This window comes from Vicugna pacos, chromosome 30 (genome assembly GCF_048564905.1).
Source record: "Vicugna pacos chromosome 30, VicPac4, whole genome shotgun sequence".
NCBI lineage: Eukaryota > Metazoa > Chordata > Mammalia > Artiodactyla > Camelidae > Vicugna > Vicugna pacos.
This window is the reverse complement of record NC_133016.1, coordinates 14990631-15016839: the sequence shown is the minus strand read 5'-3', so window position 1 is coordinate 15016839 and position 26209 is coordinate 14990631. Positions and strand designations below refer to the sequence as shown.

Below are 26209 nucleotides of genomic sequence, written 5' to 3'. Positions count from 1 at the left end.
GTTAACATTTTTCTTACAAGGGAAATCATCCCCATTACATATACATGTTTAATTGTGAATCAACAAAATGAATGTCTGCCACTGACATCATTATTACAGAGGCAAACCTTTAGGGCTATCAGAGTAAGCCTATCGATTTGAAGGACAAATAAAATTTAAAAAAAAATACAGAGATCATTTCAGCCCTTTCTGGAAGTAGGCACAATTTTAACACAATTAAAAACTATCCGTTTTCCTTGACCTGAAAAAAAAATGTATTAATTTAGGGCATAAAAATATCTGGATGGTAAACAGTTAGGTGCTAAGTAGGTGATGACTCACTTTTACTGAGTGAAAAAGAAATAGAAGGATTTAAAAATATGTACTCGGTTCAAGAAAAATGAACAGTTTTGAAAACTAAAATGACAGTTCTTTGAAGCGATGTGTAGGTCAGAGGTTCCTAAACCTGGCAGGACATCAGAGTCACCAAAGGCACGTTTAAATTAGACGCTTGGATCACAGCCCAGACCTCCAAATACAGAACGTCTGTAGGTGGAGCCCAGGCGTCTGTATTATGTGAATGGCCCAGAGGTAGCTCAGATGTACGGTGAGGGTGAAGGGCTACATGATGTGGCCCTATTTCCTTATGGAGCCCAGGGGCCACGGGCTGACGACGGAAGAAGGCCCTTTGTTACATATCCTTCTGTATTAGATGCACGAGGACATTAAGAAATAGTGAGTATTCAAAGAAAATACAGGTCAAAACGTACCAAAGCTTCTTCCTGGTATTCTCTGCCCAGCTCTTGCTTCTGCTTTCTCATTAGTCACTGAGCACCTGCAGGTGGGGTGGGGGGCTGCTATGTACCCAGTTACTACACGCTTATCAGTCCCCCCTCAGTAAGACGGCAGACTCACCCAAGCCTCACACCCCCCGAAGAATCATCTATTCCCAGGGACATAACCAGTCCAATTGCAACTGGCTCTGATCAAAACGTAACAAAAGAAATAATAACGTAGCTGAATGGATCCTTCTTCTGCAGATGAACTCAAGTCTACCAGCTTGTAGAGACATTTAAATTACACATGATAATTAAGAGCTTAGAGAGGTGTTTCAAGCACAGACTACCGTCTACAGTCCTGATAGGAAACTGGAGATTAATTTTGTTTAGAAGATTTTTGCCCATGGGAACCAGGTCCTGCAGGACAGAAAACTGTGCAGTGGATGAAAGTTTCTTTGTCCCTCTCCCACATGGTCAGAAATAACATCCCTGAAACCTCTCTCATACGCCTTTCTTAGGGAGCCACTAAAGCAACATCTACAGGTGGGAAGGAGTGACCACCGCGAGGAGCCCTCCTCACAACAGCAGTAAACGTCCTAAAGTAAAAGCTGAACGCAAAGCAAAGACAGATGAGAATTCTGGGAAGGAAAGTGGGAAGGTGTCAGCTTCAGTAGGCAAACTGCAGAGAAAGAGAGAGTCTCGCGGGAAGATGACGGCTGTCAGCCTGGGATGGGAGGCATGTTCACCACAGGCTCGAAATGCCGGAGTCCGGGGGAATGGAGAAAGTGAAAACGTACCTTTGAAAGTCCAGCCTCTCACCTGCCCTAGGCAAGAACTCTGTGAATCCCAAAACAGCGGACGAGGTCAAGGATTCCTAAATTCCTGCTTGGGAGCCAAAGCGAGGAGTCTGGTTTGGAGCACTGGGGAGACGAGTGAGCTTGGGAAGAGAGCCACGTCTGAGGACTAGGAAAGGAAGCGGGTACCCCCACGGAGAACACAGCCCCGCACGGCCAACAGCCCAGCAGAAACAGAGGCGGCTCTTCTCCAGACATTCTCCATCAGGAAGCCAGTCAAAAAGGAAGACCCGGAACGGCAACAGAGTCAAATCAATGGACTTTCTTTACCTGGCACGAGGCAGGGTCGCTTACAGAAGGGAGGGTGCAGCAACTTCAAAGACCCTAAGAGCACATCTTTTGGGGTGTTATGTTCCAGGATCTAGCACACTGCCTGGCACTGAGAAGTACCAATAAACACTGGCCGAATCAATGGCTCAGGGAATACCCTGGAAACAATGATAAGATTCCATAAACACTTACCAAATACTTAAACATTAAACACCGGGCATAGCGGGAAAACTCCAAAAGACGGAGGACGTGGGGGACAAAAAAGACGTCTTGGTTATTCAAAGACCACTTAAGATAAATATTTTAAAGGCAACTAGCTTGTTTCCTCGAAGGGTCAGTTTCAAAGGGGCTGGTCTAAGGAATTAACTAGATAAAACAAATCCACAAAATCACTTCCCACCCTTCTAAGAAACACAGCGACTTGTTCTTCCCCTCCTTCCCAGCTTCTCCTCCATTCTTCTAACTTTTTCTAGATTTTCAGGTGACTACTGCTAAGCTTTAGGGTTTTATTTGTTTTTCTTCTCACCCCTTGATCACCTGTTCAGGCATGAGCCTGATTTCACTTGTATTTCTTCCTTCTCCCCTGGGAAATTTATGTCTGTTTCTGGCATCTGTCCCCCATCCTCCTTTGTGAACACTGAGGTGAAAAATTCATTTATTTTTTTTTTTTAGCAGTGTCCCCACTGCCTGTCAATAAATTACCCATTCTATCTCTTCAAGGCTTGACAAACCACTTTGCAGACCTCCTGTTCTGTAGGTGCTCTTGGAAATAACTCATGATTATTTATCATCACCTCATCAGTAATCTTTCTTCCTTTCTCCACTCTTCATTTGAAGATTTTTTTTTAATATTCTTAACATCTTCCTGTACTCATGCCAGTCTCCTCCTCTGTAACACTCAATGTCAACTGTGCCTCTTTCTTCATAAATAATTGCTTTGTGCTCTTTAGTTTCCAACTCTGTTAGCGTGATAGTTGGAACATTCTCATAGTGTGTTTATTCTTACACAGCATTAACTTTGGGGCATCTCCTCGCTGAATTTTATCTCTGAATGCGCGTGCCTTTTCTCACTCTGAGTGTTTCTGCTTTCATCGCTTACCCTCCCTTTTTGTTTCTTTTTCATCCTGCTTTAGACGGTCTAAAGTTCAAGGCTGACTATTAAATTTTGCTTCAAGGGACAGAAGGGCTGCAGTTCTGCCTACATATCTCCTGCATTTTTCAGTGTTTAAATCAGTTGCTCTGATGGTATTTGCTGTGAAAAGCATCATTGGATGACCAACTCTAGGGCAACAATCCATTAGGTCCAAACTCCTACATGTGTCACAAATTTGCATAACACCAAATCAAGCTTCCCTGCTTCTTCTTTTTCTTCTCTAGTTTGACCGCAGACTTGCTGAAGCCTCTAGCTGGATTATCATTACACTCTGAAAATATTCTCCCATTCTCCACTTCCAATCATACCCTTTGTTTCGCATAAAACTTAATCAAGAGGAGTTTCATGTAAGTTTCCACTTGTACATAATGATAAGTAGCTAAAGCGACATTCAGTACATTTCCAGCCACAATTTTTCTTTCTATACGACACACAGATAAATCACATTTATCTACCTCCTGGTTTTTCATCACATCCATCGTCTAGTGATCCTTACTACCTTATAGGCACCATGTAACTCCTTTTCCGCTGCAATTTTTGTAATGTGTAATTATTAGCCAGGGTTAGCTTGTACCTGTAATTTCGAGTGATGCCAATTTCTTCCAAACTGAAAAGTTAAAAGAATGAATACCAGCAAGTCCCTTGATTTTCTAATCAGTGTTTATCATACCCATCTAAATGGAATAAACTGCATGTGATATGTGTATTAAAAGTTACTTCTCAAATATAAACTGCACTAAATGAAACAGCTTGAGTTATCTGGTAGATACCAGCTGATAAATATGACAAAACTGCAAAACAAAAGGATTTTGTCCCTCCAGCGTGGAACAGAATTAAGGAAGTCAAATAACAATACTGAGCAACGTGCCACCAATCAGCAGAAATTCTTCAGCAGGCCACGACACAGTGTGAATTTATGTGCTGCTTTTTAATTTTAAATATATATATATAGTTATGTCCATTTTAAATCAGTGAAAATTTGCACAAAGAGAAAGTGACTTTCCTGGGATCACCAAGAAATCACAGCGATCCAGTCTAATTGGCAATGCTTTTAAGCACCACATTTAACTGGATTTTCTTATAGCACTAATGTTCCTCCACCAACACAACTTAGCAGGCAGTGTATTTACAAAACTATAATAGCCTGAAAAGAATTAACAATGAACAATGTGCAAAATAGTCAATTACGGGCTTAAACTTTAAACAAGCGTTTACAATGAAAATTAAAAAAAAAAAACCATCTTGGCTATTGGGTCATTTTCCAGGCTACTAACTGCTAAACCATGTGCAGAACGTGCTTCCAATTTAACCATCCAGATTTTCTAAAAGGCAGATAGCTTTGCTCTGCAGGCAGAATCAAGTTGGTCTTCAATTTGGTTTTTAAAACATGGCAGTTGTACAGAAAACCAATAAGCTTTTCGCTACAGATTATCTGAAAAAGAAAGGAAAAGGGAAGTCGGTTTTATTTTAAAAAACCTTAATTTGTCTGTCTATAAACGTAAAAAATATAACCTTACTTTGGTTCAGAAAAGGGTGGTAGTTGAACAAATTCTACAGCCCCATCAGTTTCTGAGAAGCAACAGCCCCAGGTCTTGGCTCTTCTGAGACACAGCACTGGCAGTGGGGGCCAGAGCTAAAATAACATGCAGGGGGTCATGGTGGCTTTTAAAAGCTACAAAGAAAATCTGAATGTTTCCTAGCTAAGAAAAGAACCTCTCCGGTCTTACAAGTAATCAGACACAAAGAAATCTGAAAGTTTCACTCTCAAAATGGCTGGTTTCGGGTGGCACCAGATGAAAATCCACACCCAAGGAACTGACCAGAACAGAAGACAAGTACATGGAGGCACCTTTGGGGCTCGGGTCCACAGAAGCCCTATGCACTGGTGCGATGAACCCAGATGGGCTGGCTGTGGTTAATGAAGCATTTGTTCTTCTCATGGACATGACCAGACAGATGAAGTTAAAGAATGGCTCGTCCAGAAATAAGTCCACAAACGCGAAAACAGTGCACTGACGTCCCCAATGATTTGTGACCGTTATGACATTTATTATGATTATCAAGTCAGGTTGACCTAATCTTGGCTCGGGTCAACCCAGACCTTGTATGAGGTCCCATTGCTTGTTTAAAAAACAAGTTTCTGGATGCTAATCCGTTCCCTCTCAAGGAGTGAGTCAAGCTATCAAGCTATCAGTAGGACCCTGTTCTTAAACTGCCTGAGCGCTCACGCATGACTCTCCAGGGTTCCTGTTTGTCCCAAGAACTGTGTTCCTGAAAAGCTGTCAGGAGTCTAATTTTCAGAGTCTCAATTTAAAGGCATCCTCTGGACAACACCCTTGAAAAGGAAGTAATTACCTCTCAATTTATCTTCAGTGTTAACCAAAATATTCATATAACCTTCCACACTTATAATCAACATCTGGCTCACCCTGTAATACTCTGCCTTAATACCAGATATAAGTGAAGGGACACTTCTGTCCAGGTAATTTTAAGATTTTTGTTGCTGTCATTTATTTTGAGTTCTTATCTCATAAGGCCCAACAAGGCAGCCAGTTAATAATGATCAGTCAACTGCAACTTTATTCAACATCATATCCTATTTATTGCCTGAGAAATGTGGTTGATCATACAACTAAAGAACCACATTTGCTTCTTCCATTGGTCACAGAAGAACCATTTGTCTTAAGCTTTCCCTCCAGAGGGAAGAAAAGCTGCAGTAAAGACAAGGGTCCACAATTGCAGAAGTAGGTCCCATTAAGCGCCCTCACCCACTACAGCAGTAACATTGAACATCTATCAGGCGTTCACCATCTACTGGGCACTCCTCTATCCACTACACACACATGACCTCATCTATTTCACCTCACAATCCTCACAGGTGGATTTTATAATTATCTTCAACGTATACGTGAGGAAACTACGTGGAAAGGGTAGAGTCAGGATTAAACCCACGAGTGCACACTGCTTAAACATCACACAGTACAGCCTCTTGGATCAACAGCGAAAAGATGGACTGAGGGCACATCTGCAGACCAAAACCAGCAAGAAGGAGTCTGGTAAGTGAAGATCAATACAAAGCCCCATTCTACACCAGGGAGTGGAAGATCTGACTGTAAAAGCAATGAATATTAAAAAAAAAAATACTTAATTTTAGTGGACGGCAAGCTCAACTGTCAGTCAACGCCAAAACATGGGTTTGTCAGTGAAACCTTAGACTGCAGTAATAGTAAAAATGAGAGCAGATCCACTACTGAGTAAACCAGACTGGGGACACTGAGGTAAGTCCTGGATTCACCCCTTGGAGAGGGAAAGAAACCAACCAGAACACACACAGAGGACAGCGGCCAGGAATACAAGGTGTGATTAAACCATGCTCCGTGATTCGTTAAACGTTTCCCAATGACACTTTTGAGGGAAGCAAGGATTCTCATCCTGGGAAACATGTGGAAAGAGAGGCAATACACAGTCTGACGGAGCTTCAGAGGAGAAAAGCAGTATGCTAAGCTGGCAGTTACAGAATTGGGACCTTTCTGAAAGTCAGAGCTGCCGCAGAGCAATGAGCTGCCTTGGCAGTAGTGGCGTCCCCAATGCAGTGAGTGCCCAAGCAGAGGAAGGAGTGCCTTTTGCGGGTCTGTTCATTTATGCCTTAGTCATAGTATCCAACAAGTTTGCGAGGGCCTCTTTAGGATTCCTACACTGGGAGGGAAGCTGATGTAAATCGGAAAGAACACAAAAAGAGCGCCAAGGTCAAGTCCACTTACACGAATCTATGATGTCTTCCCAAAATGAGGGATAAATTTATGAAATGGGAGTTTCATTCCAATCTATCTTAGTGGAAGAAAGAAAGGGGGAAAGGAGGAAGGAAGAAAGGAAGAAGAAAAGAAAGAATGTATTAGTATGTCAGAGATGAATGATTAAATATAACACCAGAATGATTATATGAGCAAATCAAGACTTATCTAGTTTTCTAAAAGATATCAAATTTTTAGGGGAGAAAAAGACAAAGTGGAGGCCTTTTTTCCCCTTTCAAATTAAGATCTTTAGAAAGCAAAATAATTAATTAGAAAATCACTTTTCTCTCTCTCTGGTAACTTGTCCATTCCCATGACTTCAGCTACCAAATATGGAATACTGTATGCCAAATCTGCAATCCCCACCCAGAACCACAAATCAATCCACCCACAGACATCTCAAAAATTCACTATGTCCAAAACTGAACTTACCATCTTAATCCCCCATAACCTGCTTCTCTTTCCATATTCACATCTTAATGAACTGCCCCACCGTCCACCAGCTGGCCCAAACCAGACATCAAGAAGCCAAGGATGACTCCTCCCACATCCATCAGTTACCAAGTCCAGCCGTCTCCTTTCATCTAGTATCACTCAAATCCATATCCTCCCCTTCACCCACGTTGTTTCTGATTCAGTCCAATCTCTCATCATTTCCTCTTGGAACTGCTTTAACCACCTCCTGAGTAATCTGCCTGCCTGTCGTGTTGCCTCTGATTCCATGCTGTTGCTAGAGTGACTGTCCTAACCATAAATCAATTATGTTATTCTACTATTTAAATCCATCTTTGAGTAGTTCACTACATGCTTCTGTGCAAATCTAACCTCTTCCCCCTACCATGCAGGAAAGACCCTTCATTTTTCTGAGGTGAGGAGTCTAACCCAGCTTCCCTGTCACCCCTTCCTCGGTGAACCCTATGGAATCATGTCTCAGTCTTACGGAACCACTTCAGTTCCAGGCTCCCTGTGATGTCTTTTAGCACCCAACACCTCTGCCTTTCTCTCAACTGACAATTTTCTGTTTCACTTGGATAGTTCCAACTCATCCATTAAGACTCAGCTCAGGCATTATCACTCATAATATAACAACATTCATAGTGATTCATCCTGCGACCATTCCCAATTCCCTTCTCTCTTGCCTGCCTCAAGTCCCAGTGCCAACTAACACCGTTAAAGGGCGCTGTCCCAGCTTCCCTTGCAGCTATGAGTATATATCTGTTAGAGATCTGACCAATACGTTGTTAGCAAAATTCTGCTCAAGGCCACCAGTTTCTGGGAATGCTTCACCCCCGCCACGGAATGAGACAGAAGTAGGAACCGATGCCACACTAATCCCTGCCTCTCCCACTTCCTCTTAAACTCTGACATGGTGTCTTAGACTCAGAAGCTGTCTTGCATTTCAAGAGAAAAAGATGAGGAATTACCATCAGCATGCTGTGGAGGGTAGAAAGGAAAGAAAGCAGCACTGATTTGCTGAATCCACACAGGCAGCTCCCACCTCCAGGCATCCCCTTAAGTGACGGAAAAAGCCACCTTCGTCTGACTAACCGACTATTATCAGGTATTCCATTAGTTGCAGCTGAACACACACTTAACTGCTATTGCACCTCAGGGAATTCTTTCCATATCCTCTACAAGGGAGGCAGTGCACAGTGGTTAAGAACAGGGCTTTGGAGCTCAGCAGAGACAGCTTCGAGTCTGGGCTCTGCCACTTACTCACGGTACAACACCAGGCGGGTGACCTAACCTCTCTGGTCCTCAACTGCACCCTGACTGTCACGTGGAAATGATGACGCCCAAGAAAGAAACAAGATTATATGTGGACAGTATTAGTGGATACCTGGTATTCACTGAGCACCAAAACACCTCAGCCATTATTACGAGGAAGCTGATGTTTGGTATCCCAGACAGACACTCCAACAGCATCCTGTGCACACACTGATTAATTCCCTAATTTCCTGATTTATAATTATCTGATACCTATCTGGTTCCTTCCTTAGCTTGTGGGCCATGCTGAGGACGAGGAAAGTGGCGTGTCACTTTCTAGTACCAAACATGGGCCTGCATGGCACACATCTTCCACAAGAACATTTTGGATGAATGAATGAATCAAAGATGAATTGGACTGCTGAAGTTTATCATTTGGTTGGCTTCTAGTACAAATAAAATGTATATGGATGGTTTAAAAAATACACATGCGGAGGACCATATGATTGCAGACACACTGATAAAAACATTAATTTTATTGATCAAGAAGCCATTCAGACTTTTAAAGCAGTAAGACATTCTGCTTTGCTTTCACAAATCCGTATTTTGCCCTTTCCCTCCCTGCCGTAACGAGTACTTCCTTCCCATCTGAAAATCAAGAGAGCTAAAATACAAGGTGTCAAAACCACTCACAGTACAGCCAAGCCCAAAACAGAACATGGGGTCTACATTTTATCTTCTCTACCTCGTCCAGCTCAGCCTCTAGAAAAAGCTCTCCCTCTGAATACTTCCTTGCTACGAAGTCATAAAAGGAACAACCCTCATTGTTTTGTGGGGGGATGATGCGGGAGTGGGAGGGGGGTCGCTTCTCAGGCAAGTCAACAGTTTCCAAATATAAGAACGCGCCAAACATTTTTTCTAAGCCACGTTTTGTCATCTACAGTGAAACGCATACAAAACAGTAGTGTATAGGAATGCTATTTCAATCTGACCGCTCAAGTATGTTGCCTGATCTCAATGACCTTGGAGAACCACACTTGATATAAAAACCAGCCCTCCCTTGGTCATTGAGATTTTCACACGCACTGGGAGCACCTTCTTCTCTCGGGAGCAGTACTCCCTCGTCGTAAGGAAAGGTGATCTGCTCTGATAAAACTTTCACAGGTGCTGAAATTTATATATTATATTACAGCCTTACAAGCCTACACTAATTATTAATTATCCACCTAAGTGTACGCTACTTTACACCTCCTGCCCCTTAACTAGAACACTCAGAAAAGCCATTGTACTCTGCCTGCCTAACGGACCATGTATTGAACAGCTCAGTGGCCTAGCAAATGCGAAGATGCCCCCACATGCACACTTTACAGCGTTGGTGGAGACCCTGTGCCTATGCCAACCAACTGCGTTTTCACAAGCACATCCCACCTTGAGCAACAGGGACCACATAGGGAGGGTGTCCAGAAGTGGACAAGATCAGCAAATCGGAGCCAGTTTCTGAAGCAGCCTCTTTAGTGTCTGCAAGGAGCATCGCTCTGCAGATAGAACTGCAGGAAGAGTGAGTTCTCTCTCTCTCTCTCATTCTGCTCTGCGAACAGTTTCAAAGAAGTCACATAGAGGCTTCTTTTTATGCTAGAGCAGGTGTGAACTCAATTCCAGCCTTAAACTAGGATCAGTTCAGCCGAGAGAAGAGCCGTAAATTTTTATTCCAGAACTAAATGAAACTCATGAGTTTCATGAGGGTGTGGGGCAAAAATCTCATTAACTCTTAAAATGCCTGTAAAAGGCTGTGAGCAGGGCTGCTTTCTTTTGTTTTAATTTCAGTTTGGTCTTCAAGCTATACACAGGACTTGGCAATGAACGGAAAATGGAATCGCAAATGTATGTATATTTAGAGACATTTTATGTCTGAGGTAACAGAAAACTTCAGGGAGCTCTTCCCCCGCCCCCGACCACAACCCCACGAGTTAGGTCAGTAACAGAAATAAACAAAGCGAGGTGAAAGGAAAGGTAGAAGATGACCAAAAGATTATCCAGCAAACTGCTGTTCGGTAGGTCGGTTTCTCCCACCGCTAGGATGCCGAACAGAGGTTGCCCACAGCCGCTGAAGCGGTCTGCGAGGACTTAAAATATTTACGCTCACTGCATCTCAATTTCCAAATAACATCTGCGAGACCATCAATAAATAAGGAAAAGGGGAACTATGTGATGAAAAAAATAAACACACACATACACACAAAATATAGAGCATGAATTTATTCTGGTCAGGAGACCAATATTTAAGGATACCCAAAAGTCTGAAAAGTAGGCTCATTTCCAAGTACTCGGAAAGTTCTGAAGGAGACGGGGTCACCCATCCATTTCCCTCCACGATCTGGTATTGCCCAGTTAGGTACAGTTAAACACATGAAAGAGTTCAGGCTCACAACCCAAGCACTCAGACTTGGCTACTGAACTGTTAAAAGAGTCCTGCTTGGTCGGAATAGCAAGGTGAAGAGAAAGCAGGAGCAATTAGTAACCTAATAATTTCAGAGCCTTGCACAGCCAGGCCAAGGCTGACAATACAAGGCTAGCAAATTGTACTTTTGCCATCAGGACGCTCTAAAATTAGCTTTTGATGTGTCTCTTTCTTTCGCATCCTTTTCTTCCTTTGTCTCCCCCTTCTTCATCAAATGTTATCAGATATACACACTGTTTTCATTCAGCTTTTAATATGGCCCATGAGGGGGGTGGCATTTAATTAATCACTTCCACATTCTGCCAAAACTCACTCCATGATTCTCGAGTCCTGCCTATCACTTTTGCCAAGCCGGTCAGACCCAAGAGACGGAAGAAGAGCTTAGAGAAAACAGAAGCGGGTGTTAATGATAATTCAGTCATTGAATGGAAGGGAGAGGGGCGAGCTAAGGGGTGAAACCAGTGCCCCGTTCAGCCCACCATCCTCCACTGCCCCCCGATTAGAGCTTCAGCGGGATTTTCAACCTGTAGGAAAGCTTTCCATTTTTTATTTTAAATATACACAATATAACCAGCTATGCTTTACACCAATTTAAAGTGAAGCTTCAGTTTTTTTCTGTTGATAAGCACATGCCAAGGAACTGAGGAGGGATGAATAAATTATCATCAAGATGATGAGAGATGTTTGGACTGCAGGAATCAGCTGCATTCAATCCGAATCTATGCCCCGTGCATTTTGCAACTGTTGGTCCCTGGGCCTGATATTCTGCAAGAGGAAATAAAATGAGATCCACTAAACACCCTCTTTCTACTCAAAAACCACTCACGGTTCCATAGGAAGGACTCACGAAGCCTCGGGAGTGAAGGGGATGAGACAGCAATCACAGACACACTCTCTGCAGCTTCTCTGGAGAAGAACGAACTGAACTGGCAGAAAACTACCTCCAACAGAGCCCCCAGAACCTGGCAGGTACGTGTAAGGGTATCTCCTCGATGGAAAGCGCCGGGCACAGTGGTTACTCCACATTCAGGTGACCTGCGGTGCAGGTGAGGACATCTCCGCTTGTCAGCGCACCCCGTCCCTCCAGCTCCACACCCAGGCGCTCTCGGCCAGGCCACGCGTCACAATGGAGCTCGAGAACATTCAAGTTGGAGAGAAAAATGGCTGGGGGCAAACATTTCATCAAAGGGCACGTCTGATTTCGACAAAGCTGTCCCCAAAGAGGTACTTATTTTAGAGAATCACCGTTTGTCGTGGAATGGCTGGAAAAAGAAACCTTTTTTATTCGGGTCTTGATGTTTTCAGAACTGCACACCCTATGCTCTCTCCACCTGTCTTGCCTTCTGTTCCAATCTCATTAGAAGGTAAAGGTGTTTTCAAACTGCTATCACCCAAGACCCACAGTCTATAAAATTTCCAATTACTTACAGACATAAGTGACAGAGGCCCAGTGCGTCACTGTGCGATGTCCTAAGATAATAGAGAAGAGCAGTTGTTACGCAGCATATCACACCATCGCACGGCTCCCAGTGATTCTAGTGGGTAAGTATGATAGGTACTACTATCCTCACCTTAGAAATTCCAAAGTTGAGGCGCGTAAGGACGTATCCAAAGTTCCATCACCGTGAAGTGAAACAGCCAAGACTAAGGCAGTGGTGACCCCCAGCCTAGTCCACTATCCCACGACGCCTCTCAGTGCCTGTAGTGCTTAAAACTAAGTTCCTTTGATGCTCTGGTCCTCATGAAGGTTATAATGTGATCAAAGAAAATAGGTGGAGTTTTTTGGATTGTCTCCTTTTTTTAACTGAAAATCAACATTGCCCGTAAGGCAGGCACACAACTCTGGGGACGTGAGGTTCACAGACTCTGAAAATGACTGATGTTTCTCCTGGAGCAACGAGAGGTCTGAGAAATGCCAGGTGTTACATCCTCCACCCAAAGATCCGGTCAAGAACCAGTATGTCACTGGTTAATGTTATCACAGACGTATTTTAAGTGGCAAGCATATCAATTAAAATTCAATGGAACCTCCTTTCCAGTGAAAAACTTAAGAGAAGAACTTGGCAATTAAACGGAAACGGGGTTTATCTCACATCCTGCTTTCCTTTCATGACCGATGGCCCCTTCCCCGCCTGTGTTCTCATCGCCTGATTCATGCCCGACTGTGCTGCCGAGGTGGGAAACTCCCCGCCGAACATCGGATCCAGCTCTCCCCACAGCTCCATGCCCTCTTGGCTCGTTGACTAAGATTAAATGTCCTTTGGCTGCACCTAATCCTCCACATTAAAGACCAACAAATACAACTGTGTATGTATTATAAGAAAAGAGTGGATTTTTTGGCCCCGGGGCAGTGGGCATTCTTCTTTGAGTGTTTCACGGCGACATGGCAGGTGGTTGGAGGGAAGTTTCTAGAAGACCTTTTGGCTGTGGTACAGGGGAACCATCTCTGTCTGTCACTTGGGTGACATGTCCTGGGACCTGGCTGCTCCAGGACGCCAGGCCCGCTCTCAGCGGCTGGGACCGGAGACTGTGGGAGTGGGTACCGGCCTTCGGCCCCAGCAGAGACCACCGGAGGGACTGCAGAAAAGGCTGCAGAAAAGCTGTGGACAGCCTGGCAGGAATGCAAGCCGGAGACCTAAAAGAGAAGGTTCTAGATGATGAGGACATGAAGGCCTTGACTTTGGCTGGCTGTCACCTTGCTCGAGGGATGAGGGCAATGAAGGCACAAGCCTCGGTGGTAAAAATGAGAACAGTCCGCCTCGGACTCCTCTGTGTGTGTGACTCTCACGTGGTCCCTTCCCCGGCTTCCTCACATCTCTACCTTTTTTCTGTTCCCTGTCTCTTTGACTTTCTCTCTAATTTGCTGACCAGAATTTAGAGTTGAGACCTATTCTTCGATTTTGCTTCTTACATGAAAGCTGGAGCCTGGTTCTTCCTTTTCAAAACTGTTCAGTTGAAAATGATGAATGTTTCTCTTAAAAGAAACTAAATAAACACTGTAAACTGGCTAAGTCCGAGGTGCATTCTCAACTCCCTTCTCTCTAGTCTCTTTCCGCTGAACAGGCTGGAGACGCTACTGCGTACTTTCCCAATCCCTCCAAACTCTGCAGCTGGGGGTGAGCGTGTGTACGGTGGGGCAGGAGGACCACACGGCTGAACTCACCTCTCCTTGCTTCTTGCTGCATCAAATCCAAACTTGACTCCTGAAGCTGTGCCAGTCATCTTAAGACAGTGAGGGAAGGAACAAAGGACTCACGCGATCCAAGCCTGGACATCAATGAACTGCAAACCAGTTCTAGCTACAGCCCACCACCAGACTTCCGGGATGAGAAAAATTATTCCTAAGCCATCAGTAGTCACATGTCCCACTACTTCCAAGCAAAAGCATTCCTACCTGACACAAGCTGATTTTTCCTTTCACTTGACTCTAAAACAGTTTATTTTCTCTTAGGGTCAATAATCTTCTGTGTGAGAAATCTTCCCTTGGTATGTAGAAGAGCCACACTTTTCTGTTAGCTATACTTTTCAAGCAACGTTTTTCCGGTATCAGTGCTTCTAAGTTAAAAAAAAAAAAAACCCTGGTTTGGTCCACCTAGTTTGATCAGAGACGTGTTTGCTGACCACAGCATTGCTATGCTACACCACAGAGCAGGCAGCCAAATGGAAAGAAAACAGGATGAATGAAAGAGGAACACGAACGTTTATTGACTGGACAAGAGGAAACAAGTTATCTGAATACTGGAAACACAACTCTTTTTCGGCAGCCTTTCAAACAATATTGATTTTACTTATTTCCTTTTATAAATAAAATAATCTGTGGCGTGTGTATTGAAAACTGAAATCTACCACACAGTAATGTGGTCCATTTCCTGACATTAAAGAAAATTCTGTACAGTCAAGGGTACAGTCCTGGAGAATGAATTTCTAGATGACTGGCCTGGTTTAGGGTTTGCCCCCTGTGACAGTAAGATGTAGGCTTGACTTTAATTTATGGGCTATTCATTTAGGGATTAGACCCAAATATCTTATTCCTCGATTTATTCATGAATGAAATTGCTCAATTGCCATTTGCAGAGGTCCTACAACTCTAAGCATGGGCCCATGCATAATACTTTTCTCCTGGTGTGGTAACTTAATGAGTTATTATTTTATCCCCAATCAAACCAATGCCTTAACTATATGAGCTGAAGTACACAGGAAACATCCATCTGAATCAGGCTTTAAAGAATTACACTTGGAAAACACATCACTAGCAAAGGTACTTGAAAATATCATAAAATAGGGATGAATGGATTAGAAAGAACAATGAAACATCTCTAAAGATAAAGTATAATAGAGGCAGAAAGCGGTATTAGGTAAGAAAACTACCTCGGAGATTATCTAAAGGCAAGTCCTCCCCCACCAGCAATTTAGAGACATAAAAAAAGAGCCGACCTGAAGGCCCACGGGGAGTTGTAGCAAAAAAAAAAGAGCCGGAAAGTCAGTTCTCTGGCTCCCAGTTTTCACTCAAAATCCAGATTAATTCTATCACTGGGGATGACATTTAAAACAGTCTTGTTTGTTAATACTTCAGGAAGACGTTTTAAGTTAACATGAAAATAGCAAAACTCCCAAAGTTAACAACAAATGAGACCACTCACTATTAAACATTTCTTTCCTCAGAAACTGCTTGTTACCACATTATCAGCCCCACAGACAACAGATGATATCAAGATAACCTCAGGCTACAGAGTGTCATTAAAAAAAAAAAAAGACACTGAAAATGCACAGGCGTCCCTAAAGAACGAACTTGTAAGCAGCCCGCTATGACTGCTGAACTTCGAACAATCTAAAAGGGAACTAAAATTCCTAGAGCTGACGTCCACGTTCACGACTCCATTTTCATGAAATGACTAAACTATCATCTGACCCCTGGCCCTCTCAAACGTCAAATAATCGCCTTTTTTGTCCAGGTTTTGTGATTTTCAAATATTTACAGTCCTCCATGAAAAAAAAAAAAATCGAACCAAGAGGTCAAGTCAAATGTTACCCATGCTTTGAAAAAACTATGTTTCTTTGTGGTCATTCTTTCCCTTTGCAAGTTAAGGTTTTCAAAACGGTTTTCCTAGTAAGAGCCTCTTCATGGGGTAGTTCCAGTTTCACAACGAAAAGAAAAACTCCGTGTATTAACATGTACTCACATTCGCTGCTTTACAAGAAGACTGTGCCACTGGCCTCTGCCACTGGGATTTGAAAGCGCTCACAACACTTCACCTTTATGCTGGGCTAAACTCAGGGTAGCCATAAACACTTTGAAGTCATACAAACCTAAATATTCCTGCTAGGCAGACGGGGCAGTGGAACCGAATTATAATGAGCTAGCAGCTGTCACAATATGACCACAGTAACCAAATCAAAATATCAACCGCTAACCCAGATGAGATTCAAAGGTCATCCTGTAAGCCAGCAGCTTTCTGTAGTTCTGCCTGGGCCGCGATCTAATCCTGCAGTAAAATGTTCCGCTGAGCTGGTTTAGAAACCAGTCACTGTAGGATGGGAAATTACTCAGTGCGCTGGTGGAGTACCATGAGTGGGACAAGAACCAAATACCACAAGAAGGAAACCGAACCATTCACAAGGGGGCATGTTAAAACACAGCAGCTGATGTTGAACTAAGCTGCATCCAACCATACAAAATTATCACTTTTCACATCCTTCGGTTACCACTGCATGTCTGTCATCTTACCGGCAACTCGCTCCCTCAAACAATCTGGTTTTCAATTAAGGCTCTGGAACAATGGAAGGAAAATGCATGCTTAGATCCTTCCTTGGACCAAAAATTGTAGCTGGAAAATATATTGTCTCTCATTGTAAAAATATTTGGACAATTACCTGCAAAAGTTTAATGCTTGGCCCAAAACAAACAAGCAAACAGGAATGTTAAAAAAAAAAATCTATACGCTCTGTATGTAGTTCTTACCAGGATTTTCAAACTATTTCATAGCATATAATCCTCTTAAAACACAAGGCTCAGACCCATGGCCCCTCTGTCTAATTAGCATGTTGTGAAAGCTACCCACTGACCACCTGTAAAGGTTTAATCAAACTGTTTAATAACTGCAGCGAACAAGTTTCCAACAGATCAAGTGTACATTACTATCATTAATAATCATATGCAAGGAAGAAGTGATTAGTTTTCTCCAGACACAGAACAGGGTGTGGAATTTCAAACAAGTAAACATGCAAACTGGCTTGTTTGTCTCTACCCAATGAAAACAATGAGTGAGGACTCAGGAAGTGTCCAATAAAAGAGTCCAACATACAAATATTGAATCATTATGTTGTACACCTAGAACTAACATAATGTTATATGTCAGTTACACCTCACTAATTTTTTTTTTAATTTAAAACGAGAACTCTATGAATTGGTCAAAGCGGGCAGTCAGCTAAATGACTCAGTGCTGAAATCTCTCAACTCCTCCAGACTTCCCCACACTAAAAGAAAAACAAAAAGCCATGCACACTTACTCAAAAAAAAAAAAAAAACCCCACAAAAAAACAACAATTTAGGGGCTTGCTTTTTTGTTTATTTTAGTTATGCTTTTCTTTAAAGGATTTACATATTATCAACTCATCAACTTTGTATGGCAGTTATAACTACAGACAGCAGTGGAAGGAGTCCATATAAACCGAGAAGTGTCATTAATTCTTCTAGCACAATAGGTGTGTGTGTGTGTGTGTGTGCATACGCATGCATACACACGCATGTGAGTATGCTTATGTTCATTTGTTTATTTTTAGTTTACGGATTCAAACTATCAAATAAGGTATTATATTCAGATATTCAAGCTTATTTTGAAAGGAATAAATTAATGGAGGCACTCTCTTACTCATAAATTATATACCACTTTGCATAAATTTGAGATACACAAGTAAATTAAGTTTTTGTATTTTGGTGCTAGAGGTACGTATTATATTACAAAAATTGTAATACTTATGCCAAACCAGTTATGTGAAATCAAAGAGTTCAGACTTGTAATAAAGGGTTTTGTTACCATAAAAGAGTTTTATAAGCAAACGTTAGCAATGCTTGCATCATTCCTCCAAAACAGTGTACTCCACAAAGAACAAAATATATAATAATAATTCACTCCCAAAAGAAGAGAGTGGTTCATTACTTTTTTCTTTCCTTGCAATAAAATAAAACCTCACTACGTGAATAGTTTACCAAAAAAAAAAAAAATAGGTCATCTGCAGTTAATAACTCTTTCCCGTAAAATTAGTGTCACTTATTTCTGTGGCAGACGCCTAATTCAGTCCCAGGCTTGATTGATTTGACAATAGAGAATCTGGTCCAATAAAGTGGCTGATTTATTCCTGATGCTATAGCTTTTACTCTAATGTGACATCACAGCAGAATCAAATCTCTGACATGGAAAGAAATCCTTTGCAGTTTTAATGAAAATTGAAGATTCTGAAAGTGGATGCTGGATCACTGTTAAAAACTTACAAGTCAAGTCTAATAGCTTCTTTTGGTAGAATGAAAACTTCCACAAAGACCATAACACAGAATATGGATCTGGACACAAAGAGCAGTTCAGAATATCCCATGCATGCTGTGAGTTCAAACTGTTGGCTATACTGATAGATCTGATTTTATCTTTGTCTTCATTTGTAAATTGGCTGCCTTTAATTGCTTGAAAACGATCTATCTTCTCTTTGTAAAGGTGCAGCAAAACACCAAGCATGGCTCATTTCAAAAGTGGTTTCATTTTAAATAAACAGCAGCTTGGGCAAAATCAATGAGAATCTTTGTTCCCTGAATCTAGCCCTGAGATAGTCAAGCCAATCAAGAAGGCGTTTGGGATGTGGGAAATTATAAGGGTGGGAAGAATTTTTTAACGCAGCATCCTTGTCCGTTCTCTAAAAACACTTTTTAAAATTATTTTCCAAAGTAAAAATGGAAGGTATTGCATAGTTGTTTAAACGTCCTATTCTCCCTTTGCCTTTTTTTTTTGCACACTGTGCCATGCCCTCGCGCTCTAAGGGTGACTTCTCTGACCCCAGTCTGACACTGCACCGTTAATGTCAGATCAACCATTTAGCCCAAACACAATTCTTTTCTGTGCAAAAATCTGCTTGAGGTGGAAAATGTAGCAGTTTGTAAACAATCAAGAGCCATGTTTCAGACCAGACAGCTTATCTAACAGAGAAGTCCTTTCATGGGGAACAGTGGGTGGGAGCCTCCCGGACAGAGGAGCATTTCCTATCACAATGCAGGAGACTGTCTTGGCCTCCATATTTAAGAGTTTAATGGGAAGGAGGGCAGACGGGATAAAAGAACACAGCTGACATGGACTTTCAGCTTAAACAACAACCAAGTGAAAAGAGTCAGCTCTCGCCATTCTGGCTCGAGATTCTCAGCCCACTTATATTTTAAATACTATTTGGATTGAAAAACGAATTTGGATTGTAAAACAGCTGCCCATGAGGACACATGAAGAAGAACAATTCTTTGATATCTTTGTATTGCCTGGCGTGTTCTGTCATATTAATTTGTCTAGTTGTTCTTTAAGAAAACTTCTTTTTAATGTATGTAACAAGCTTCTAAATAAGAGCAGTAATTTATTTATCCTATTTTACTCACTTTAGCTCATCAGAGGCTCATTTCAGAATCTTCTAAGGAAGTTCTTTAATATACTCTTTAGATGTTACCTTTCAAGAATATTGTTTTCAAGTTAATCTTTTATTTTATTTTATAAAGTTGGGTGAGCATGACTAGAGAAGTGAAGGTGTCAGGACTGAAAAGTGTTACTCATCATTCAAGAGTCTAAAGTTTTTCTTTAAAGTCTAAGCTGACTAATATATCTAGCCATTTGCATCTGTCTATCCTGGAAACAGGAAGTGGTTCACCTTCCTATCAACAACTGAAAAAAAAACAAAAAAACAAAACCAAACTGGGATTCTTGCTTTAGTTACAAAGTTAAACGTAACTATGAAAGTTAACACTTTAAAGTAAAAAAGAGAATAAATAAAAGAGCAGCCTGCGACCAAAGGTGACCTTGAGATCCTGGTTCTCCAAGTTGGGATGACACTTCATCACTCATTAAAAATAAATTTCTAGTCTTTCTCTGCTTTGACTATTTTGTGTTAAATATCTGAAGTTCCTTTAGGTGGATCTGATGGTGATTTCTGAAAAAATGACTGAGATTCAAGAACCATCTGTATCTTAAATACTGAGGCTTAAAACTCAGGACATTGCTTAGAAGCATCTGAGATTATGGTTTCAGAATGACATGCATATGGCTGTGTGTTTTCCTTGGAGTCCAGTCCAGCAGCTCATGCCAAGAAACTTAACCTCATTTATTGATGGATTCACAACTGAATTTGGCCAAGTTGAGAGATTTACTAATATTGTTGAAACTCACGTATGTATCAGAACAAAAATCTTTTTTTTCCCTAATCAAAATTAAAGTAACCATCTCTTGGGACCTTTTAAGCCATTTGAATTATCTTTTCATTGCTCAGGTTACTGCTGTTAAAAAACAAAACAAAACATCCCTACAGGGTAGTCAAAGCAGAAAAACACGCTAAGGATACCAGTAGGAAAGACATGATGGAAACTCGCAGACTGTCTCAAACTACACGTCAGTCACTTCATGAGGTAGGATGGAGACCTCCTAGACCATCAACACTAAAGTTCATGCCTTGGTAAATACACAACCAGATTTTACAATTCAACCTGAACTTTGATTGAAGCACACTAAACCTATTCTTAAAGGGACTTCCATAACTCCTTTAATAAAAATTCACTGCTAACACTGACTATATCTCACTGCCAACTGACAGGGCCAACGATATTTTTATTCTAAATATTCACCTCTTTCACGTCTTCAACTTCAAACTTAGAAAAATACTCTTGCAACACTGAAATTGGGAGAAGTGCTTTACGTCTAAAGAACACAAAATTTCCATGCGGATTCAGTATCATTGAAGTTAGGTAATTCCACATGTTGTAAAACTTAGTCCTCTATGTGCTATTACCAAGCACAGACTGTCAATATTTTTCTGCAATGTAAAATTACTATAGTGAACTGGCTAAAAAATCCAAGTTCCTAAAAACAGAAGCTCTGTCTGGGCTTGTATTCTCCCTTTCATGGTAAAACATAAGCATTCAAAAAATTTATGTTAGTTCAAAATTCATCTTACTTTGTATTCTGGAATTGACAAAAGGTGGAGAGAGATTGTCGTGTGACCCAAGGTCCCTGCTGGTCATGTGGTCATAGGGAGTTCCATCTCCATAGTTCTGTAAACAAAATAACAGCATAAGTTTACATTTTCCATGAATGAATCAGCACGTAAGGATGCCCCACTACCAACACATCTCTGACCCAACAAACTGGAGTCCACCATCGCCACCCGGGCATCTCATTTAAGGATGTTGCATCTTCATAGGTACAGTGGGCAAAAGAGGGCTCTTGAGCCTGTAGAGTGCACATTTTCCTCTTAATAGTTGTGAAATTGGAGAAATAATAATAATGGAACCAATGGCATGAAGTAATAGACACGACTGCATGAAATAATGCACGTAAAACACCTGACACATATAAAATATATTGTAAATATTAAAAGTTATTATTTTCATAAGCCCACATTATTTCAAAAAAAAAAACCCACAAAATTGTGCTATAGGGGAAAATTTACCCATCACCTGTAATGAGTTCCCTTTGGAAGGCTAAGGGAGAACCTTTCAATGGACAACATTTGGTTTTAAGATACTGAAATTTCAACATTTTGTTATCATGGTTGTAAGAAAACTGTATCATTCCATAAGTAATGAACACATAAGAACATTAAAAATTATTACAATTGGTCTATGAATGAACATCAGAACTTAAGCACAAATTCTGGACTTGGACAGTCATGACACAAACACACAAAAATACAGTTTTAAAGCAGACATTCATCTCTGGAAATTTGATTGTTATGATTATCTCATTGCTTTAAGGGGAAATTTAAATTAAAATAATGTTTTGAAATTGCCCTGTCACTTGCTTTTCATGGAGGAACTGGATAACATAGGAAAGCACTAAAATCATCTATATGGTAAGTGCTCAAATTTCAGTCTACTAAGGTACATAAAGTGACCAAAAATGTAAAAAAAAAAAAAAAGAGTCATTCTGCTCAGCTGGTTGCACTGCCCATAAAGACTAAGTCAAATTTACTCAGAGGTGTCAGTGGGCACATCAGCCAAAGGGCAGAATCTGGCCACACAAAAATGACGGCTGCTGTACCAGAAATGAAAACGCATGTCACCTCACTAGAGCATCATTGGAAACTGTATGGTTCCAAACAACCCCATTTTCAATCCCTTATCCTCATTTATAAAAATTAACTTGAATGATACTGTAATGCGACGCTGCCAATATGTCAGTGTATAAAAAGATGTCATATTTTAAATACCGAGCATGGATTTTACGCTCACCCATTCTGTGTCAGGCATTGCATAATACTAATTATTATTTATTAAGTGACCTCAGCCTACAGAGTTACTCAGAGCTTAATATACATTATCCAACTTCAGCCTCAGGGCTTCAAGGTAACTGAACATATCCCCACTTGAAGATGGGGAAAGAGAGACTGAGCACGGTTGTCCGAAACAAGTCAGCCATGATCATCTGTCTCACGCAAACTCCCTGGATTTAGAAAACATAAATTACAAAATACTGATTCAAAATTATCCACCCACATAGTCCCTAGGGAAAAAAAATGGCAGGACAGTTCATGAAAATCAAATAAAAGTCAGGGAGATCTTAAACGGACCTTGTTCTCAGAAGCGAAATGTGAATTAAACCGAGAAATCAGAAGAAGTTCAGTAAATGTGAATGAATTACACAAAAGGGAAATTCTGTCGTCTCCTACACTTGCTGTCAAGGGGAATGGATTTATTTCTGCAAGTGCGGACTGTAATGTGAGGAGGAGGAAGGATTTCCTCAACCCATCCATATAATGCATGAGAATGTCAAACTCGACAGCTGGTACTAAGGGCTCGACAAAGTTACTGGTAAGCTCACGGATCCTGCTCACCCCTGAAGACTGAGCGCGAACCACAAGGCCAAAGAACAGGTGGAAATGGAGAACTATGCCTTTTGACAGCTGGATTACCTTCCTTACCTCTTGTGCCAAAATAGAGACCTCGCTCCGCCTCAAATTTATGTGAACACTTACAGTAAAATGCTACCCTCCCTGCAGAGTGCTTTATCCAGCCAAACAGCTGGCTGGGGGAGGGGCAATTTTCACTCTGTGCTCCAGGTCTATTTTTAACGTAGGGTATTGTATGTGTATTGTAAGAGCTGATGTGGATTTTAGAGGGCCGAGAAATGATTCCGTTAAAGACAGATCACATGTACAAACTGGAAGGAACATGAAAGATGTTCTGGTTCTACTTCTTCATTTTACACATTAGGAAAATGAGAACCAAGGAAGTGAAATGACACGCCCAAGGTCATACACATACAAAAACACTGCCTAACCGCCTCAGCCATTTGCACCCTGCACCATGGTCTTTCCATTACACCCAAACTAACAACCTCAACCCACGGAAAGGAGTAGCAAAAATGTCAGACCAAATCAATGAATGAAGCCACTGGTGGCCAAAGGCACCACTGGTGGAACAGTCACATGTTTACAAAGTGAAATCAACTCAGATTTACTGTGTAGTTTACAACAGGCTAGAATATCCTATGCTGTCAGAATTGCTCAGTGGTCTCTTTACCCCAGTACATCACATGGATACTAGGAATTTTTCCAAAGGTGTGCCATCTACAAGAAATAACTTTCTGTAACACTGGATCAATAACTGGCAAAGTAAGGCCAAATATTTAATGAAGGATTTTTCTTCTGGTTAGCCAAAGTGGAACAGGTGTCAAAAATCAATAATACCATCCAATAAGAGAGCGAAAAAAAAAGCCAAACACGAGCTGATTCTCATTAAACTTAGCCTGCATATACATCTGTGCGGTTGTGTGGCGGCGAGAGAGAAACTCACCTTCAGTTTGTCAATTTACATATGTGGATGTCTGGTTGTGAGGAAAAGATTAGATATACTTACCCTGGACGGGCTTGGATGTCCTCCACTCCCCCAGGACCCTGAGCTACTTCTGTCTTCTACATCTGGGGACAAGAGAAAAGTTCTTTAGGCTTTCTTGCAATAATTCTTTTTGTATATGCACTTTTAAATTAATGTTTCAAATTAATCTCCTGTTGCCTTTAATTAAGAATCAGGCACGAGGCTACCACGATGATAGCGGCTTCTGACCCATCTACTTAAATTAACTCATTTATATTCACAGCAGAAATGAACTGGACCCTCAGGAACAAGAGGGATGAACATAAAAATTACTTCCATCCTTCACAATGTTTCATAGCCTCAACTTTTATAGACCTGAAACTGCACTTAAAGTTTTATTAAAATCTTTCGGACAAGGTAAGTTAAAAATACACTAACACTGCCTTATACACAAGTTAAATCAGGCAAATAGCCATACTAATATTAGCAGCATCCACAACATAATGCTCTTCCTTCCTGTTCTCTTGCCACGGCTTATCCCACCGAACAACAGACACGCAACAAAAATACACAAGACCAAAAAAAAGGACTAGATAGTCCATTTTCATCAGTGCATTATAAGGATATCAGAATTTCTTTAAAGTTTAAAGTTAAGACAATACTGTCTCAGTCTTTAAATTTTTTTTTTAATAGACCCATCACTTGGACCTATAATCTTTAATCTGGGCATTAAGACATGGACATGAAAGTTGTTAAAGCAATGTTTTATTTGGATAAACGATGGTGAAGAGATCTATATGAAAACCAGAAAGCTGGAATTCTCTAAACCCTGTGGCACCGAAGTTCTGATGCTGACCAATTACTAGATGCCCAATTGGGGTTTTAAGTGGCAAATGCTCAGGATGGAGAGTCTAACAGCTAAGTGACCATATTAACTGCTCAAAACATAAAAGTGTTTTAAAGATCAGTTGCTCTATATTTGAGATTTTTGATGAAAGGCCCTTTATTAGTATAAAAAGTTTCACTGTTCTATTATTTTGATCACGGTGGGTAACAGACGGCCACATCACATGCTCCCCCCTGACAGAGCTGCAGGAGGAGGTGGAAACTTTGGTTCAGGGGACCCACTCCTATCTATTGTGTTTTCTAACATTTCGATGATACTGTTTATTCTCTTAATGTACTACTGTCATTCCTTTGATTACTCCTACTTTATTATCAGCGGAAGTAATCACAGTAGAATTAATTGATTTATTTCTGGGTACAGTGGAGTAGACGGCATTTTGGAATATATTAAGAGATGGGATAGAAACAACAAACAACTATTACCACTGAACTTGAAATCTTTCTTTTTTAAACAAATATTATTTCAGTTCCTTTTGTTGGTGCTTCAGAAGGTAATGCAACCGTGAACAGATATTCCCCATGGACAGCTAAAATCAGTGACTGCAAGCTTTAAGGGGTGTCAAGAAAGCTCGGAGGATTATATCTGGTTTCATGAGGAAGTGCAATACTTTTCCCGAAACCTGTAGCTTAACAGCCCAACCTCCTGGCCTACGTTGTGTGGACTGAACTGGGGGAAATACAGGCAGCAGAGGTGCAGAACCCTCTGGATTGTTGCACAGTTAAGTTTTGTCGCATACACAGTTCTCTGCATTCTTAGCCCCAAATCAAGTATTATCAGCAAAAAAAAAAAAAAAAGTATATGACAAAATCTCTCAATCAGAAGTCTGCACATTTTGACTCCCTGTTCTCCTGAAATAGCCAGCTTGGATTCATTTGAGAGATCTCTCCTCTTGAAAAACGTGGCCAAAAAGTTATGCAGGAACAGAGGTGCATCCCTGTACCTACCATAAGACTTCACAGTGTTTGGACCCATTTTAGCTTTTCCATTTTCAAAGAGGATTCTAAACATGAAAAGAAAGGCACAGACAAGGAGGACAGGGGACCACAGTAATCCCAGGTCAGCGGTTCTGCACTGGGGGTTTCAGTCCCCAGAGGACATGTGGCAATGTCTGGAGACATTTTGGTTGTCACAACTTGGCAGGGCAGAGGCATGGAGGCAGGGCAGAGCTCATGGCAGCTAGCGGATGGGGGCCAGGAACGCGGCTGGACATCCTACAAATGTTAGAAGATCCCCACCACAAAAAATATTGACCCCAAACGTCAA

General features: G+C 41.3%; 1 protein-coding gene across 31 annotated transcripts in view; it reads right to left on the bottom strand.

Annotated features, from left to right (window-relative positions):
• TCF4 (transcription factor 4) overlaps positions 1 to 26209 on the bottom strand; it is a 344530-nt gene that overhangs the window by 205397 nt on the left and 112924 nt on the right. For 30 of the 31 annotated variants that reach the window (XM_015240529.3, XM_015240534.3, XM_031692421.2 and 27 more), the window contains 2 exons: positions 24082 to 24143; positions 21180 to 21276 (listed from right to left, as the gene is read on the bottom strand). In XM_015240529.3, coding sequence (XP_015096015.1) covers positions 21180 to 21276; positions 24082 to 24143 — 159 coding nt within the window. Of the gene's footprint in view, positions 1 to 12419; positions 12434 to 21179; positions 21277 to 24081; positions 24144 to 26209 lie in introns of those variants that run through there. The other variant, XM_072952183.1, reaches the window with a different exon arrangement.